General features: G+C 40.0%; 1 protein-coding gene across 1 annotated transcript in view; it reads left to right on the top strand.

The window, feature by feature from the left end:
- Positions 1 to 549: 549 nt before the first annotated feature.
- Positions 550 to 17,755, top strand: part of otofa (otoferlin a) — an 87,427-nt gene continuing 70,221 nt past the window's right edge. Inside the window, exons 1-2 of the mRNA XM_046061150.1 lie at positions 550 to 614; positions 7,416 to 7,474. Coding sequence (XP_045917106.1) covers positions 572 to 614; positions 7,416 to 7,474 — 102 coding nt within the window. The 5' untranslated portion in view covers positions 550 to 571. The remainder of the gene's footprint in view (positions 615 to 7,415; positions 7,475 to 17,755) is intronic.

The raw sequence follows: 17,755 nt of genomic DNA, 5'->3' as shown, positions 1-17,755 counted from the left end.
ATAGCCTATATATATATACACACACACACACACACACATATAAAATATATATACCCTATATAGTTTTACAAAACAGGGTTGCATAACGAAATTAACTTTATGCTATTCACAAATAGCAAACGTCATTTACAAAAATTATACATAGATGATGGGTGGATAAATAACAAATCATAGAAGTAAAACTATTTTGGAGTGCTGAGGATGAATTGAGGCCTGAGGGAAGAATCTGCTCTGGAGTCTGGTGGTACGGCAGCAGATTCTTCTGTATCTCTTGCCAGATGGCAGCAGGGTGAACTGTGACTGGGGTGGGTTCTGTCTTTTTGTGGCCTCACCGATATCACTGATGCTCAGTATATGGGTACCAATGATCTTTGAGCGGTTTTAATTACCCACTGCAGAGCCCTCCCATGCATTTATTGCTCCCCTGTAAAAGTTAACAAGAAGTTGAAACAAGATTTTTGCCTTCTTAAGTTTCCTTAGGAAATACAACCGGTTTTGTTTAGCTCTCTTCACCAGCGTGGCGATGTGAAATGACCATGACAGGTTCTCTGCGACGCTGATTCCCAGGAAAATGAAACTGTTCACCTGCTCCACCTCGGTTGATGTAGGCAGGGGTTTGTGTCTTGACCTCCTTTTTCCCAAAATCAACAATCAGTTCCTTGGTTTGGCTGACGTTGAGCAGTAGTTTCTGCACTACTTGTTTATTCCCTCTAATCGTCTAATCGTTGTTTAAAATATTCTTTCTAGCTGCAGGACAGTTGACATGTGCCAACAATTTGAAAAAAATGAAAAAGGTTTACATTTCTAAAGTGTGATATAAAGTATGACAAAATTGTTGCATCAGTGTCAAATATAGCTGAAATTCCCAAAAGTCATCCCAGTTGTAAGAGATGATTTTGGCCACTTGGGGGAAACAAGTTGTCAACACAACTTATCACCTTTTGAGTTGAAACGGCGAACATTATAAAACAGGTGCTTATTCACACATCCAACAACAGTTATGGCGCAACAGGTGGTGAATGTAAGACACATCACTTTATTTTAGCTATGATTTTGGTCTCTATCAACCACTTGAGGGAAATGTCTGTCCCGCTTTGCTAATTGCTCCACTATTTTCACCAGCTAGCTTGGTTGCTAACTTGTCTTCCGTTTGGTGCTGAGCTTTCCTCAGTTTGTGCCTCTCATGTAGCGTTTTTAGCTAGCATACAAGTAGCGAACTAAGTTACCGGTTTATATAATAAGCAAATATCGTCCCATTCTCATACACACATGCACACTGTCACTATTCCTAGTTTGGGCCCCTCTGTTTGTCTCAAAGTACTGTAATGTGAACTCTCCATGTTTCATATTAGCCTTACTATGATGTCTATGTTACTTTTGGAAGGCATTATGAAAGTGCTTATTTATTTAGCAAGATGTTTTAAGTAAAGTGTGGTGGAAAGCATATTAGATTCAATTAAAAAGTAAAAAAGAAATCATGAGTTGTCAGGTGTAAAGTGTGTGTTATACATTTAGATATTTATAGGCCATTAAATAACAGAGCAGAGAATCATAGGAAAGGTGGGAGAGAGAGAGAGAGAGAGAGAGCAGTGCAACACAGATATGAGCTGGGATTAAACCCATCCACTGAATCACCAAGGCGCCCACTATATGATTAGCTTCATTTAAAAAAAATACTGTTTTCAGATGAGTAATTGCTCAGTAGTTTGCTACACACTTGGAACATGAATTATTTTTCAGTTAAAGGGTTAAAAGCAGGCTGATGTCTTCAATTATATTTATTAGCAATTACTTTGCCACAGATGGTGAAATCATTGTAAATAGGAACTGTTATTACCCTCTTCACATCTAGAAAATAAACGGTTTATCTGTCCTCTGCCTCCATTACTCTATCACTTATTTTTTTTCTTTCTCCAATTGCATTTAAAACCAGCCATTTACTGAAGACGTAATAGTCTGTATTTTTATTACTGTACAACTCTAAAGTTGACACATGTTGTTTGGTTTTTTTTCTTGTACTTATGGTATTTGCATCCCCAGTCTCTTTAATTGCTGTGGGGATTGAGTCATGCCTTTCCCTGTCTGTAGAGCTTCCTTGAGTGTTTTCAACTTAAACAACTTCCTGTCTGGAGAGGAAGGGGGCCTGCCAGGAAGCAGAAAGCAGGAACCCCCCACCCCCACCCATGAGCATGTCAAACAAGGCAGTTGGGGAGATGTTATGTATGTAGGTGTCTAACAACACACATAATCCAGAATATCTTTGATATTGTGAGAAAATAAAGAAGACTGTTGAGTTTCCTGTCCAGTTATGCTAAAACTGGTTCATTATTATTTGTTACCATGGAAATTGAAAAAAGTCTTCTTCAAAGGCGAGGTATCAAAACTTAATTGATTTTGTGACAAGTCTTTGATGAATCCTTGCTGCTATCTGTAGCTCTTGGCTTTATCAAAGAACGACACCCCAGCTCTTGCTTATAGCCTGGGCCTCTGCACAGTAGCTTGCAGGATCAAACACACTGTAGAATTAAATTAGTTAAAGCATTATTTCCGCTTCTAAGATATTCCCCTACAGCTTGCTTCTTTCAGCCCAGCTCTCTTCTTCTGTGTGTCATCTATCCACTTATCAAGCCTCTGTTTAACTTACAGACACTTGATGTCCACGCTGCTGCTTGGACAGTTTGTTCATCATCCTTTAAAACTCTAAATCTTCAATATTATCTATGCTGGAACAGAGCTTTATGCAATTGTCTGTATCCTACACACATCATTTAAATTTCTTTGCTTCCCTGTAGTAGAGTGTTTAGTTTGAATTATGGTTCAAGTAGAAGCCTACACCATCTTTTCCTCAGCAAGTAAATTGTTCGACAATGTGACAGTATGGAACAACAAAGATGAGATGCTCAGAGGGAGACTAAAATCCCGAACATTAACAAAATGCTTTACACTTTTGTGTTATTCTCTCAATTCTTCCGTTCTGTTGGTCCAGGTAAAACAAGAGAACCGCTAATAAGCACCTCTGTTGCCCCTTCATTTATGCTATCTTGAGTGTTCTTCAGAGTTCTCCATCCTTTCACTCATTTAATCTCAGTCTGTCTGCTCGAAATGAAAATGTACTCTCTATTCCTTTTCCTTTTCTGCACCACCGGTTGATTCTTTCAATGGCGCTCCTCCCTCTGCTCTCTATTGCTTTATTTCCCACTGTTTCCACCCAAGGCCAAGAGGTAACCTGATTAGCAGAATGTTGTGTTAGTTTGGTGTGGAGCACCTTATGTAAGTTTAGCACAATCTCCTTTTCTAAACCCACGTCTCAGTTAGATGAAAACACTGGTATGACAGCGGTGCCTCTGTTTGGGATAATGTAGGTGGAATATTGTCTCTCTCCCCCTCTTACATTTAAGTGGTGTTTATTTTCTAAAAAAATATTGCAAAGGATGTGGGTTTTATAAGATTGTAGAGAGTGGGGAGTGATGGGAAAGAGAGATGGAAACGAGACATAGATTATGAACTAGAGTCAAAATGAGCAAATTGTATAGGTAATATTATCCAGATGAGGTTGAATGAAGTGTGATAGAGTTTCAGTATTGCCTTTGTATGTTTGTGTCTTTTTCTCTTTGTAAACTCAGAGGTTGTTTACTCTGTAAATGAGCACAAAAAATTATACATCAGATCCAGGCAAGATCTTACTTATTTCATAACTAATTATTACAGCTAAACTGACAGGGTCCGTAATGACCTTTGTAAGCCACTGTTTGTGTGTGTGTGTGTGTGTGTGTGTGTGTGTGTACAGATATATACACTGCTCATAAAAAAATAAATAAATAAATAAAATAAAGGGAACACTAAAATAACACATCCTAGATCTGAATGAAGGAAATAATCTCATTAAATACTCCTTTCTTTACATAGTTGAATGTACTGACAACAAAATCACGCAAAAATTATCAATGGAAATCAAATTTATCAACCCATGGAGGTCTGGATTTGGAGTCACACTCAAAATCAAAGTGGAAAACCACACTACAGGCCGATCCAACTTTGATGTAATGTCCTTAAAACAAATCAAAATGAGGCTCAGTAGTGTGTGTGGCCTCCACGTGCCTGTATGACCTCCCTACAACGCCTGGGCATGCTCCTGATGAGGTGGCGGATGGTCTCCTGAGGGATCTCCTCCCAGACCTGGACTAAAGCATCCGCCAACTCCTGGACAGTCTGGTGCAACATGGTGTTGGTGGATGTGCCCAATTGGATTCAGGTCTGGGGAACAGGCGGGCCGGTCCATAGCATCAGTGCCTTCCTCTTGCAGGAACTGCTGACACACTCCAGCAACATGAGGTCTAGCATTGTCTTGCATTAGGAGGAACCCAGGGCCAACCGCACCAGTATATGGTCTCACAAGGGGTCTGAGGATCTCATCTTGGTACCTAATGGCAGTCAGGCTACCTCTGGCGAGCATATGGAGGGCTGTGCGGCCCCCCAAAGAAATCCCACACCATTACTGACCCACCACCATTCCGGTCATGCTGGAGGATGTTGCAGGCAGCAGAACGTTCTCCACGGCATCTCCAGACTCTGCCACATCTGTCACGTGCTCAGTGTGAACCTGCTTTCATCTGTGAAGAGCACAGGGCGCCAGTGGCGAATTTGCCAATCTTGGTGTTCTCTGGCAAATGCCAAACGTCCTGCACGGTGTTGGACTGTAAGCACAACCCCCACCTGTGGACGTCGGGCCCTCATACCACCCTCATGGAGTCTGTTTCTGACCGTTTGAGCAGACACATTTGTGGCCTGCTGGAGGTCATTTTGCAGGACTCTGGCAGCGCTCCTCCTGCTCCTCCTTGCACAAAGGCGGAGGTAGCCTCCTCCACGTCTCCTGATGTACTGGCCTGTCTCCTGGTAGCGCCTCCATGCTCTGGACACTACGCTGACAGACACAGCAAACCTTCTTGCCACAGCTCGCATTGATGTGCCATCCTGGATGAGCTGCACAACCTGAGCCACTTGTGTGGGTTGTAGATTCCGTCTCATGCTACCACTAGAGTGAAAGCACCGCCAGCATTCAAAAGTGACCAAAACATCAGCCAGGAAGCATAGGAACTGAGAAGTGGTCTGTGGTCACCACCTGCAGAACTACTCCTTTACTGGGGGTATCTGGCTAATTGCCTATAATTTCTTCCTGTCTATTCCATTTGCACAACAGCATGTGAAATTGATTGTCAATCAGTGTTGCTTCCTAAGTGGACAGTTTGATTTCACAGGAGTGTGATTGACTTGCAGTTACATTGTGTTGTTTAAGTGTTCCCTTTATTTTTTTGAGCAGTGTATATATTGGCGTGCACATCAGCTGTCCACATGCACCCAAACAAACATCACACGCACAAAGCCTCAGATACACAAAGCAAACTACCTCAACAATGCACACAGCAGTCTGGCACCATTCATGAGCATCACAAAGTGACCAGGTGAAAACAGGCTGTAGCATGCATGGGTGAGTCAGGTTGTACAGTGAAAGGCTCTCTGCCCTGCGTATAACCTTGAATACACAGTGCATCAAGAGATGATTGTTTTCATGATCATCTAAGGAGACCATGCGGAAATTCTGTATGTCCTGTTTTCTTAAATCGCACTTGTTTTATGTTATTTCAATTCTGCTGAAGTCTCTGTTTGCTTCTCCATTATTCTGTCGCATAGTGAGTCACATTGTAGCCATTTAATTGTCTGCATTTCTTTTCCGTCTCCTGTGGCTCCACACAGCCGTGTCATTTGTGTGTTTTTCAGGTACATAAGGTGTTCATTTGTCTTTTCACTGACCTTTAACGGGACAAGTGTAAACAGATTATAGACAGCAACGGGATTATTTTAATGTTGATGAATGAATCTAAATGTGAATCAATATGTTCATCTATCAAACCTGTATCTGACAGACAGTGGTGGAAGTATACACTGTATAAAAGAAGTGGATGTAGCCACCGTGATGTCAGCCATTGGTGTGTGGACTACTGTTTTGAAGCCTTGACTGGTTCCACAAAACCGCCATCTTGGTTTTGTGTAACCAGAAGTGACTGTATTTGAATGAGTGGGTGGAGCTAGCTAGCTTGGTTAGTAGGGTGCAACTGTAATTTACATCAACTGTGATATTAATTGAGATGCTTATTTTGGCTAGCAAAAAAAAACATACTTTAAACAAAGTGTACTTACTTGAAAAATTGAACAGCAGACTCCTTAGTACAATCGAATGCTGAACATGTCATTTTTAGGCCACCAAAATGTTCCAATGAACTTTCATGAACTGAAAACACACTGCGAAAGCGTCAAAGTTCTTAAACACAAACATTCACAGCACCCTAAAACAAGTTACTGGCTAATTAAATGTGCACAGTGCAGTGGATATGATTTGCCTCTATCCTGAGTGACAGGTCGCTGTGGTAGTGACTTATCAATCACAAGTTAACCACTACCATTACCATACTCTTTTCATCTAAATGGAACCATCATTTACAAAATGAATATCGTGCTGTATCGAAGAAGACTTAAAACTATTGATTAGAGCTGCAACTATTTGTCAATTAATCGATTAGTTACAAAAATTAATCGACAACTATTTTGCATGTGAAAAATTTTCTGGTTTCATCTTTTTAAATGTGTGGAATTGCTGCTATTCTTTGTTATTTATAAAAGTTAATGAAGAGTGTTTGGGTTTTGGGCTGCTGGTTTGACAAAAAAAAAGCGATTTGAGGACGTCACTTTGGGCTCTGGAAAATTGTGATGAGCATTTTTCACAATTTCTTAACATTTCATTGACTAAACGATTAATCGATTAATCGTGAAAGTAATCGGCAGATTAGTCGATAATGAAAATAATCGTTAGTTGCAGCCCTACTAGCGAGTGAGACCATAAACTCATTAGGAAAGTGTTTACTTACAGCATGTAATCAATCAAGTGAGAAGTGAGAAGACGGGTCATTTTGTCATTGACTCCAATGCAATCTGACTTCTTTTTGTAACCAGTGGAGCCAACCCCTGCTGGCCATTAGAAAGAATGCAAGTTTTAAGGCACTTAGGCATTGGCTTCACTTTTCAGACTCTGACGTTGCCTCTTGGGTGGAAGGAGTATTCAGATCCTTTAATTAAGTAAAAGTACAGCTACAGCTACAATGCTTTTTTGTAAAATATTGGATAATTTCACAATTATTTACAAATAACACGTGACAAGGGGCCCCAGCTAGACACTGCTTTTTTGTAAGGGGTCCCAAGTCCAAAACAAGCCAATATAGTGTAATTTATAAGCTCTTTTGTAGAAATTATATTAATTGCTCATGCTGTATGTCAACTCATTCAAACCGAAATGACAGTAACTGCAATGCCATTATTGAACTGTTTATTTGTTTTTAACCTCTAAATACCTCCTCGCCTTCCAGGTCTGTCCTTCTACAGCCGAGTGGCAGAGAACTGCGAGGAGGCAGCCCACTTTAATGAGGTCAGTGTCTTCATTTCCCTTGTCATACACTAACCCTCCTCGATAATGACTAATCAGCAATTATCTCTTAACTTAATAGAAACCACAACCTTCCTGTCTTTACTGCAGATAACAGTACACCTATTACCATTAGTTGCAGGTTTTGTCAATGAATCTAGTGGTAAGTCAATAATTAGCAGGCATTATGTAGGTAATGGATTTTTTTCTTTTGATTTAAGTGATAACATTAATACAACTCAAACTTAAAATCATGTATTGTTAGACATAAGTGAGTACAGGAAAGATTCACATTTATACCTATCTACTATACTGTATATTGGCCCAGCTGCTGTTGACATTCAAGGAGATCTTTCTCTTATGGCATATCTACAGAGGATTAATTCCATCCACTGATCAATTTGACCCCTGACCCTATCCCAGCATGCGTTGTGTTAGAAGCAGGGTACGCCTTAGACAGGTTGCCAGTCAGACAAACATATTTTACCATCACATTTACATCTAGGAGCAATTTCAAGTTCACTTTAAAGTGCATTCCTACTTTCTGGCTCGCTACATATTGTGCACACTATGTCTTGAGTTGGCACTTAACATGGCATTGCATATATATGCCAAGGGGCGGAATTATCTAATATGGACATAATTCCTAGGAGACTGGACTACACAAATCCACACACATGCTGTGAGGCGACAGTGGTAACCAATGATCCAGACGTGGATCACATGTTAAAAACTAATTAATGTTCTAAGCCAAAATATTACTGATCCTCGCTTGCAAATTGCCGATGTCCTGCCAAGTATCTCCTAATGGCCCTCTCCTGTTCACTGATGGCCAATCAGTGTCTGAGAGGCGAGGTAGAGGTAGTGGCCTCCACCCATGTGTGACATTGAATACTTGCTCTGTTGTAATTAAACTAGACACACCACTGCTTTAGAGAGGAAGAGCTGGTCCCTGTAATAGCTCTCCTGTCAGAACCAGAAGTTCTTAGAATTGAAAACTTGAAAAAGAAAGTTTTGTGGATATGAACACTTCACAGTTTCACTTAAATGCCAGGGAATTATATTATTCTGAGCAACAGCACAGACCCGAGAAAGTCTTCAGAACTTTGAGGATTTCATTGGAGCCCCCTCGGGTCAGTCGCTCTTTTTCACTGTGGCTGCCGTGGCATTCTGGGACATGTTCCCAGTAGGATTCCTGCAGGCTCCTGCCACACTGACAAACCGGTGTTATGGGGGATTCAAATGCAAAAAATCATTTAATGCAGCAGAACGGGGAAAAGAAAGAGATGAGGGGTTAGGGATCAAGAGAAAAGTGCTGCAAGAAATCCACACAAAGTGGAAGCAAACCGGACAGAACAGGGGTAGGGGATAAAGTCAGGGAATGAAATAAGAGAAACAAAAGAATGAGAGCCTCAAACACACAGTTCCTTCCCAAGGGAGGTTTGACTACAGTTTTTTTCTCTCTGAGCTGCTTGCTTTTACAAAGAAAAACATTTTTCCCTTGATGGGCTCACAAGCAAAGTGCAGCTTCCTTTGCTGATAACCAGAGCTTTTGTTATCAGTCTAATCAGGAAAATGGCTAAATGACACATTTGGTTGCTTATATAGTCTTGCGCACACACACACACACACACACACACACACACACACACTTACACACACATCCACACGACACATTCCCTGCAGAAATAATGTTGTTTTTGTAGAATTGCAAGTGAAATATAAGAGAGAAAAGTAGACAAACAGGAGATATATGACTATTAATAATGGCACATTATATTATTCCTGAGGGACGACTGCAGTAACTGGTATAAAAGTGAGTGGTTGGCACTGATATGTGATGTCCTGTGACAGCTTCACCCAATGCTCTCATCTTGGTCCTGTAGTGCTGGGGAGGTCGTTAGCATCACTCAGCATCAATAAAATGTCCAGGCCTCCCTTGGGACGACTTGTGCTTCCAGTAGTTCCTGAGTCGGTGTTATTTGCATGTGTGTATGTGTCTGTGCATGTACTGTTTCTATAGCCACCCACACAAACACTTGAGCAATTCCTCATCACATCCTCCTCATCTGACATCTTCATCCTCAGCACTGGAACATTTGCATGGCTCAGTAAGCCCAGTCCAGCCCCTGGAATTGCGGCCCATTAGCATAGAGTTGTGTGTCTTGTTGCTTTATGCATGGACTAGCAGGATGCGTTTGAACTATATGCAGATAGACTGGATGGAGAATCTGTATTCATTATTCATTCCATGGTGGGGCTTGGCTTTTAGCTGCAGTACACCAGGGCTTCCCCCTCACTAGTTAGACATAACTGGAGCAAAGAACTGAAAGCCCTGCAAGTATTTTATGTGGCCACAGGGTTCACTGAGTATAAGCCTCAAGATATTGCTACTGTACATGCGTATGTGTCCATGTTAATGTGCGTGCAAGAGAGAGAGGGCACATGCAAGAATTTGTGTTTGTTTAGTTTACAAAACAAGATGTCAAGAGATTTGAACTTCACAGACAAGGAAAGGGGAGTTATACAGTCATAATGAATGCAAGAATATTCCTTCTCCACTAGCTTCCAGCTGCTGTGGCCCTACAGTGCACTAAGTGCACAGTCTGACTTTTTAATGAAAGTCTTGTGATTATGTTCCACTGCATTCTGAATCCAGCTTTTTCAGGTGTCTGTCTCTACTAATTAGCCCAAGACCTGTAAATAGACTTTGGTGTGTAAAATTGTTAGAGTTCCTGTTTAATGAATTCATCTGCCAAGCTGGAAAATGTTTATACTGACTGTGTGGCCAAAAATACACCGCCTGTACACCAAACACCACGGTCTTGCTTTAATCAACAGTAACTTGAAGCAGGAGACATGGCGTTTTACTTTATTAACATGTAACCAAACTACGATCCCTAATCTTAAACAACGTGCTTTTGTTGTTGAAACCTAACCACAAAGTACTTAGGATATGAACTCTGGATTAGGGCGTAAAAGTGAAAATAATAAGATTAAAGTTAATTGTCATGTTTAATCTTTGTAAATAGTAAATAAAATGAATTAGAGATCCATCCCAGAGATGGACTTGTTAACTTTGAGTGATAAATTGAGGGTGCGGGCAGGAGTGGATACACATGTGTGGAATGGGCGGTAGAGGAACACACATGTTGCGGGAGCGGGCAGTAATGGTCACAAAATCAGCGGGAGCGGGATCAAGAAAACAGTCCCGCGCAAGTCTCTACATGGGAGCTCTGGTGAGACAGAAGAGGAGGGGCTGCAGTGTGGTGGCTCGCTTGTTCTATTGGCTACTTCTGCGCAATAGTCGGTGTTGATAGGCTATTACTTGTGACTTGTATCCAATCAGCTAGTATTGTGGGTGGGACATTGTACTCACCACTCTGTGGGCTCCAACCCTAAGCAGACAGATAGGTAGCTGCATCAGAGCTCATTTTTTTTATTAATTAATTATATCGGCTATCTGTTTTTTAGGGCTAAGACTAAGGATTTACATAGTCGAATCAGTCAAATCCTGCCTATAGACAACTGATAGTCGAATCATGTGTGTGTTTTTGTGTGCGGTGATTGCGAGCGAGGGGTAGCTCCGCTTTAATGTTGAGAAGCTGCAGAGCTGCAGTCTCTATTCATTCAACTTACACTGTAACTTTCCAGCTAATCTGAAGCTTTTTGAAGACCCTTTTCTCTCTCTCTCTCTCTCGCCTGTCATTCACCGGTCTTGTGCAGAGTTTTACGTGCATTACTGCTGTCGTCAACTACATGCATGTTGCGGTTCCCCGCGGGTCTGTTTCAAGTAGCCGGTGTAACACCAAAATCTGTGACCTATCAGATTCTGTGACTACACCCAAACGACAATGTTTTCCTAACCATAACCAAGTACTTTTGGTGCCTAAACCCAACCAAGTGCTTTTGGTGTCTATACCTAACCAAGTACTTTTGGTGCCTAAACCCAACCAAGTACTTTTGGTGCCTAAACCCGACCAGGGTCATAGAATCTGATAGGTCACAAATTTTGGTGTCACACCGGCTATTTAAAAACGATAAAATATTCTTTATGTGGTTCATCAATGGTGATAAATTATCCGAAGATCTCGCGAGGTGCGAACAACTTGACACAACACCGTGAAGCTGGGGATCGGTCTCTTCAGCAAGCGTTCCTCCACTGCCACTGCACACATACACGCTACGCTTACATATGCGCACTGACGACTCAGGGTTAGGTTTACAATTTTGGATTTATTCACGGACTTCAAAAACATTTATTGAAAGTTTTATTCTTTTTCAATTTTTATTTACAGCACATTGAACATTGAAATGTATATTGTAATAGGCTGTATATTAACTTATTAAAACAGGTAGTTCTATGTAAAATCAGACGTTGAGCACCCCCATTTAGCCAAAATGGCATGATCCTTGTTTCTGATGCTTTGACTGTGAGATTGACAGTCGAATCAAGCTCCGCCCATCTAAGCATCGAATCTTCGACTATTTGGGGTCATCCCTACTGTTTTTATAATGACCGATGCAGATTATTGGAAAAATGATGAATATCGGCGCCGATAATCGGCCAGACTGATTATTGGTTGACCCCTAGTGTGTAAACACAATTATTACAGGAGAAGTGGATGATTTTGTAGTCATTGTGCCACTGTTCTCACAGTACTTCACCAGTGACATTCTCATCAGCCCGATCAAGGGCCTCATTACAGAAACTTCCTAAGTCTGAAATCCTATCTTATCTCAGTTTAGGATGAAATTTAGGATTTGTGGTATTAGAGAAACATTTTTTCTAACTGAATTCACGAAAAAGGCCTGCCTTATCTTAAGCCGCGCAATATGCTAACGCCAAGTTAGCAATATAGTGTTAGTAATATGCTAACACCAAGTTAGCAATATAGCGTTAGCAATATGCTAACGCCAAAGTTAGCTAACCTTTAAAATAAACAGTAAAACAATACAACACACGGCAATACTTAGAGCTTCAGAGTTTGAAGTCGGGTCTAGTACAGCCCATGCTAATCTGAACTTGAAACGTTACAGAGCTCGTTACGGTTGTGAAACTTTTGAAGCACTCATTTATTAATTTAACAAGCCCTGAAGTGTAAAGTAGCTAAAATAGCTAAAATTCGATCTATGTTAACTTTTAAGGACACCGAGACCATTTTACACGCCTTCATCTCATCACGCCTGGATTATTGCAACAGCCTTTTCACCTGTTTAACCCAAAAATCTATTGATCGACTCCAGACTGTCCAGAACTCAGCTGCCAGGCTTTTAACCAGAACAAAGAAATATAACCACATTGCTCCTGTTTTGGCTTCGTTACACTGGCTCCCAGTGTGTTTTAGAATTGACTTTAAAATTCTGTTGATCACTTTTAAAGCTCTTCATGGCCTCTCGCCTTGTTATATTTCTGACCTTTTAGTCCCATACGCACCAGCACGTACCTTGAGATCCTCGGACAGAGGTCTGTTGTCTGTTCCAGAGTCTTGACTGAAAACTAAAGGGGACAGAGCGTTTGCTGTCAGGGCCCCGAGGCTCTGGAACAGCCTGCCCGAGGAAATCAGGTCGGCTGAGTCAGTGAACTCTTTTAAGTCCCTTCTTAAAACATACTTTTATAGGAGAGCTTTTCCCGATCTTATTTGACTTTATTTTATCCCTTTTATTTTATTGTATTTTACTAATTTTATATAAAATTTTCATGCTCTTATCTTTTTATTTTTTTTTTTTGTATTATTCTTTACACTTGTTAAAGCACTTTGTAACTTGTTTTTGAAAAGTGCTCTACAAATAAGGATTATTATTATTATTATATAAAGTATGAACATTGCAGTTTTTGCGGTGCTTACCATCCCCGTAGTAGGCTTGACCAATAGCGTGGTATTTCAGTTTAACACTTTCAGTTTCCCAGACTGTGTATTAATGGGTATGTATCAACTGCCAAGACAATTTTATAAGTTGGAAGAAAACTGCCCTAAAAGGTGGGGTTTCCTCTCCTACACTGACTTAATTAATGTCTCCAACTGATCGCTAAAATTTAAGCTCTCGTCTTTTTTTGTCCAAGCTAGCTAGCCAGTGACAAGTAAAGTGAAACAGCCATCGTCAAGGTACAGGTGTCATGTACATTTTAACAGAGAAACAGGCCTGGCAGGACAAGTGTCGATTGAAGAATCAAGTTTACAGTTCTAGTTAGGATTTCTTAAGTTAAGATAAGATACGAGGATAGGACAGAGCCATGAGTTTAGGAATTGCTTCTGTAATAGTAAGCTATAATTTTTCCTATTGTTGAAACTTAAAGGTCCAGTGTGTAATATTTGTAAGGATTTATTGCCAGAAATGCAATATAATATCCACAACTATGTTTTCAGTGGTGTATAAAGAACTTACATAATGAACCGTTATGTTTCTATTACCTTAGAAAGAGCCATTTATATCTACATAACCGCGGGTCCTCCCTGTAAGTGCCAGATCCGTACAGCCAGCAAGAGCCATTCTTCACATGTGCAAAATCTGTTCTGTCAGTCAAAGAAGGTTACCGCAAATCTGTCTATTCAAAATGATCCAACTAAATCTTTCATATCGAGATAACAATGTTCTTATTTTCAAATCTCATTGATAACTGTTATGACTCCTCTCTGTAGCCCACTCTCCCTCTCTCTACTCCTCTCTCTACTCCCTAAAGCCCACAGAACCTGCCTGAGCTTTCCAGAACAAAAAGCGGCTACTTCAGAGTTTATCATTGACTCATGATGCCTGTGCTATTTTATCTCCTAAATATTTTGGCTACAGCCTTTTTTGTTGCAGTTTTTATAGTTGAAGTAAATATATAGATATAAGATGCTGTTTGTTTTGTTTGTAGTTTATTCCACAGGAAAGCTATAGCGTATTTGTTAAGCTATAAGATGTTTCCAGTAATCAGGCAAAGGTTGCTATGGTTTAAGTCCCTAAGACAGATAGACCGGAATTTGTTGCCCATGTTTCCTGGCAATAAAATAAACAGTTGTCATTTCATGATACTTTATCATCTGTTAATTTTAATACTTAATACATTGTTAGGACTAATTAATCAATTAGAATATTTATTTAATTAGGACTAATTAAATAAATATACAGTATACTGTATAATGCTACATGATAAATAAAAGGCTTCCCAGTGATCAGTGATCGGTATAAAAAATACTGATTGGAGCACCTCTATTCTTCTGCTTGTATACTTCCGGCAGTGTAGACGGCGGTAGACGCTCATCACTACTTTGAATGTGTATGAAGAAGAAGAGATAGAAGAAGAGGAACTAATAATAATAATATACAGTCTCTGAGTAGTCGTCTGGTTTATTAGAAGTAAGAAGAGAAGTGAAATTTTGACAAATGAAGGACTACACCTTTTATTTAGCACGAGCCCACAGTGTGTGGATCTTCGTAGTCAAAGAAGTGAAAACATGATGAAGCCAGAGAAGTCGGGACAGATGCAGACAGATGACGTCAGAAATAAAGGATATAATTGTTGTGGATTTTTTCAGAAGAAGCCGATGCAGGACAGATGTTTTCAAAGCGGTGCTGAAGTTGTCCGTATTCTGCTGGACAGGTAATTAAGTTAGTCCACCCTTAGCGATCCAAATGAAAGCTGATTGATATGTTTAGCTAACGTTAGAAGCTGGCCATAATCACCGAGAGAAGTGAGGTGCTTCCCCTGTCAATGTTGTGAAATGCATAGTTGGATTTGTAATTTCATTAACATTATTCTTCAGCATGTGTTTTGTCGATGTGTGCTGTCGACAGAAATGTGCCGCTTATGTTCATGAGACAATCAGCTGATTAATTGCAGTGTTTCCTCTAGGATTTTTTTCAGCAGAGGGGGCAGGACAAACAGCAAACAGAGAGCAGAGCAGCTCTCAGGCATTCCGGGTTGCTTTCAGATATGTTTCTCCTGTAGTTCAACTTTTAATATCATCACTGCTGAATCAACACACATGCAGGAGTGACTGATTGAGGTAACCTCTTTAAATGTTCATGTGGCACCTTTTTACCTCATCCATAATAAATTAAATTATTTTAATTCAGTTATAAACTCCTGGACTTTAATAGCTCCTGTGTTTCAGCAGGTTATCTTCTAATGTTCAAAGTTATGCACATTCAGAATCTAACTGGGTTCTCTGACATTTCCAGAATAAAGGATATTTTGAGAGGTCAAACAGGAGAAATCATAATAAACTTTGAAATCAATCCGCGGTCCACCTGCGTGCCGCAACATGTGGAAGGGATCCATATCACAGATTCTGCAATCCATGGTAGTCTGGGGATTTCATTCTTGCATGTTTTACTAAGCAACTTGATGAGTATATTTTTTTAAGTAGCCCATTAAAATATTCCTGCAAATGCAGTGAAGAAGCTGATTATCTGTAATTTAGCTATTTCTACAATTGTTTTCCTTTTTAAATCTCCATGAGGGTGTTTATGAGGTGAGGGTGTCAGTTTAAAATATCACTTTTGCTGCCCAGCCAACTTTTGTTACCTGTGCCTTTTATTATGGAGATGTAGCCAATCAAACCTCTTGCTTTGCAGTAGCACAGGCTGCCAATACAATCTGATTATTCCTGAAGCATCTAAATAATCTTCACAACGCAAAGAATTATTGTGGCAGTAACACGAGAGCAGCTCGTTGTTGAAGCAGGTAAACCTACATACAGAGGTAGCTGTGCATCATGCGTAAAACCCAACAGGACTGTTTTATCTCTCTCTCTCGCTCTCTCTGTGCATCTGAAAAATAAATAACAGCTTGTAGCTGCTTAGTGAAAGATCAGTTTCACCGGCGACATTCTGTTTATGGACTCACCGTCGGACATCACTATAAAACAAAGAGGAACCAATGTGTATTAAAGAAAAGAAACAGGCTAATGTCCAACGCGATGCTCTGATCAACAACAGGACAATTTTTAATATATCTCAATCAATGCAGTGATCGTCAACATAGACGTTATAGTGTGTAGTCTTCATTTGCTCTGCAGAGACTAAACGCTTTTAATGGAAACCTCAGCTCCTCCGGTCACCTCCGTCCTTTCTTTTCCAAAACCACTTTTTCAGACTGAAAACTGAAAAATAATTTAATCAGTCTGCACAGGACAGAGCTGCAGGCTAAGTCAGTTTAGTCTAAGTTTGTACCTGATGTTCTCAACATTGGACAAGTAGGCAGTAGTAAAATACAGCTTCCAGTTACTTTCTATAAATTGAGCTAATGTTAAGTTACATAGCAGCTATGTAGCTTCTGTAGAAGTTTCCTGCTCAACTCAGTCTGAAGGGGAGGGGAGATGTTAGCTAACTTAGCGCTAACCTCTTCACTTTTCCAGCACGTGAGAAACAACAGACTTTTCTTGGTCTTGAGAAGCTAACACACTGTAACATACACCGTACATTTACTGCCAGAATATTTTCCTCCGCTCGCGTTCACCGTCACTTTCTGCCGCCATAGTTTAATGATCGTGGGAAATTTTAGTAGTGGCGATCATGAATTGGCAATAAAACGGTAACGTAACTTAGAAGCTCCTATCAGACAGCTAAACTTCATATTTTACTGCCCTGGTAGAAAAACTATATAGTTGTAAAGTCATGTATTATTATTTATTCTCCAGGCTTTGGTTTTGCGTGGGCATAAATGTGTTGGTTACATTCGTGAGACAATCAGATGATTAATGGGCAATAAAACCATAACCTAGGACAGGGGTATTCAATTAGATTTCAATGAGGTCTAGTTAGAGAAAATTTCCTGAAGCAAAGGTCCGGAACATCAAAACGACGAACTTGTGTTATCATTCATTACTATAACCTATAGTTGTATCAACACATGTTTTTAGTCAACAACGGACTGTCAAATCAAATAATATTTCAGTCAGTTTTCACATCAAACTGGAGGGATAATAAATAATAACTATTCAAATAATAAATTCTAAATTTAAGTAAACTAAAGTGCCTAATTTTTAGAAAAAATGTAATAAAAAGTGTAGCTTGAAGTGATGAAGTGTAGTCCTAACCAATTTTATAATAAACACTCAACACATCATAACAAATGAACAGCTGTAATGCCTCCTCTTCGCTTTCATTTCCTCTTGAAGAGCTACCACTTTCCTACTTTCTGTTGTTCAGTGAGAAACGTGAGCTCCAGCTAGCATATTGGAGATCTATGAGATATTCTGGTTTTGAACTGCCCGTGGGAGGAATGTACATGTAAATATCTGTACATTCTTGATTAAAAGTCATGTGAAATCTCTTTTATCTTTCGTCTCCTCAATT

Source organism: Micropterus dolomieu, linkage group LG10 (genome assembly GCF_021292245.1).
Source record: "Micropterus dolomieu isolate WLL.071019.BEF.003 ecotype Adirondacks linkage group LG10, ASM2129224v1, whole genome shotgun sequence".
Lineage (NCBI taxonomy): Eukaryota > Metazoa > Chordata > Actinopteri > Centrarchiformes > Centrarchidae > Micropterus > Micropterus dolomieu.
Note: the sequence above shows the minus strand (reverse complement) of the source record. Positions and strands in the feature narration are given on the sequence as shown.